At 50.9% G+C, this 2,644-nt stretch overlaps 1 protein-coding gene across 2 annotated transcripts in view; it reads left to right on the forward strand.

The window, feature by feature from the left end:
* The first annotated feature begins 2,178 nt into the window (after window positions 1–2,178).
* Window positions 2,179–2,644, forward strand: part of Etnppl (ethanolamine-phosphate phospho-lyase) — a 19,073-nt gene continuing 18,607 nt past the window's right edge. Inside the window, exon 1 of one of the 2 annotated variants that reach the window (XM_004626767.2) lies at window positions 2,179–2,351. In XM_004626767.2, coding sequence (XP_004626824.1) covers window positions 2,296–2,351 — 56 coding nt within the window. In that variant the 5' untranslated portion in view covers window positions 2,179–2,295. Of the gene's footprint in view, window positions 2,352–2,383; window positions 2,589–2,644 lie in introns of those variants that run through there. The other variant, XM_023710012.1, reaches the window with a different exon arrangement.

Genomic DNA, 2,644 nt, shown 5'->3' on the forward strand with positions numbered 1-2,644 from the left:
TCTGCTAGATGGCTCTGAAGAACTCTCCTCCTAAGGAAAATCCCTCTTGCTATGTGGCTCAAGTCCCCATTTGATCCTGATGTAAACAATGTTACCTATGCAATTATACTTGCAATCTTACTGTTTGACCACAGTTTTATCCCACCTCATGTGTGAGTTTCCATGTTTCCCACCTTGGATCTGTCTCATCTCATAGTTTTGTCCTATAAAAATTCCTAGCAAGGGCTGGGGAGATAGCTCAGCGATCTAAGCACCTGCCTTGTAAGCACAAGGACCTGAGCTCGATCCTGGTACTGCATGCCATGCCAGCCCCAGAAACCCAGGCACACCTTGCCTGCCCCAAACCGGGTGTGGTGGCACATGCCTATAATCCAGTGCTGGGGAGGCTGAGACAGGAGAATCACTAAGAGTCTGAACTGCATTGTGAGGTCCTGTACCTAATAAATAAATGAATTTTAAAACTTCCCTAGAAAAGGCAGGGTCCTCGGCAACCCATCAGGTCCCCTATGTCCCTCTCTGACAGAAGCTTTCTTTCTCCCAAAATACATCCTGCTCTTAACCTCTGTTGTTCCTAAAATTCATTCTTCTTTTTTAGAGAACACAAAGTCATCCCAGATATCTAGCTGATTGGGAGTTTCTTTCCCCTATATCAATATTAGAGAAGGAAAAAAAAGTGAAATTATTACTAATGGTATAGTTATTGTAAATTATATCCAAACTATTATTTCAAGAAGTAACCAATATAAAAGATTAATGCAATGTTTTACATTGTTGAGTATGACGTCTTCAAAAGGTGGTGGCAATTTTGTTTACAGGGAAGTCACATCTCAGTTCACACTGGTCCCATTTCCCACCCTCAAAGCCACCTGTGTCCAGGGCACCACCCAGGACAGGAAGCAAAGACGCAGAGGGGGCACAGGGTCGGTCTGGGCATCGGCACCGGGTATGATCCAACAGTAGAGGAGGAAATGTTTACATTAAAAACATTTATTACAGTGAAAGTCACATTGCCATGAAGTCCCTCAAAATCCTCCTGATTGCTTTGGACACACCTATCCCATCATCCTTGCTGCTTCTGAAGTAGCTCTGGAATCCTCTTTCCTGGTGGTCTTCATAGTGTATGATCAAAAATATGGTCCACGCAGCTGCCAATACCATCCAAAATAAAGAAATAAATAAAGATAAAAATAAAAAAACAGGCTCATAAAGACACAATGCTGTGTGCTCACCCAGCAGGTGAGGATCTGCCAGATCACAGGGCCTTGCATTGTGGGGCTTCTAGCAGGTCCCCGAAGCCAAAATCACCAGGAAAGAGAGATGTTTTGAATCAATTCAGGAGATCAAGGCTGCCAGGACAGAACAAACAATGACACTGAGGGAAGAGGACTCCAGAGCTGCTGTAGGACCCGATCAAGCTGTGGAGCAGAGACCCCCAGGCCTCACAGCAGCTCAGCACTAATACTGCAGCAAAGGGGGCCCTCAGTGTCACAGCATCACTGCAAATCTGATCCGTGTGACAAGAGTGACTGTAGGAAGTTGGGTACCCAGGGATGAGCCTGGACCCACATGGACGCGGAAAGTGGGGAGACACGAGGACCACAGCAAGGCCTGTTCGGAGGATCAGATAGAAAAGCTGCAAGAATGGATTGGACAGTAGCCATATAATTTTGCTTGCTTGTTTCTTGACTCAGGGTCTCACTAACCAGTTCAGGCTGACCTTGAAATCATGTAGCCCAGGTTGGCCTCAAACTCCTGAGTGCTGCTATTACAGGTGAGTGCCACCAACCCCGGAAGCCCTGGAATTACTGATAGGCACTTGAAGTCCTGCACATATCACTCCCACTGAGTCAGGGTGCCTCCCAGCGGTTTGCACTGCGTGGTGAGTTACCTAGAAGTCCGAGCACACAGGCTCACGTGTGGCCCCGAGAGCCTGACTCTGAAACTATAACTAGAAGGAAAGGGACTCCAGAGAAGAAACCAGAGAGTGGGAGAGAGGGAATGTACTGGCCAGGCCAGGAGGCAGAGAGGAGGAGACAAGGGCAGGAAAACACAGCCCGTACAGCAGGTGGCGCCGGGGCAGCGACAAGGGACACGGGGCTGGGGGGGGGGGACCTGGTGGGCGGGACTGCGGGAGGGGCCTGGCATGCCAGAGGCTGCTGATCAGAAGGGGGTGGCCCGGCTGGAAGATGTCACAGGTGACCTCGAGGCCCGGGTCGGGGACCTTCGGGCACAACGGGGAGCCCAGCCAAGGAGATAACCAGGCTTCTGGGGACCCAGGAACGCGGCACCGCCACCATGTGCGAGCTGTACAGCAAGGAGGACACATTGGCGCTGCGGGACAAGCACATCGGGTGAGGGACCGGCCCGCAGGAGAGGCGCAGGGAGGCAGCAGGAGAGAGGGCGAGCGAGGGCCACTGGAGTGTGCAGTGCACAACGCGAACTCCATACCACCGCGCGCCGGGTTTTCGCCTCACCTGGTTCCCTGGGAGCGCTGGCGGGCGCCGAGGCTGGAGAGGCTGAGCCAGGGCTAAGGCTGGAGGAGCCAGGAGAAGGCTAGTGATTGCTCCGCAGCAGGGCTAGCAGGAAAGGTTAGGACCCTCTTCTTAATTTTTTTTTTTTCTTTTCTTTTCTCTTTTTTTTTTTT

This window comes from Octodon degus, unplaced genomic scaffold (assembly GCF_000260255.1).
Source record: "Octodon degus isolate 3935 unplaced genomic scaffold, OctDeg1.0 scaffold00016, whole genome shotgun sequence".
NCBI classification, from domain to species: Eukaryota; Metazoa; Chordata; class Mammalia; order Rodentia; family Octodontidae; genus Octodon; species Octodon degus.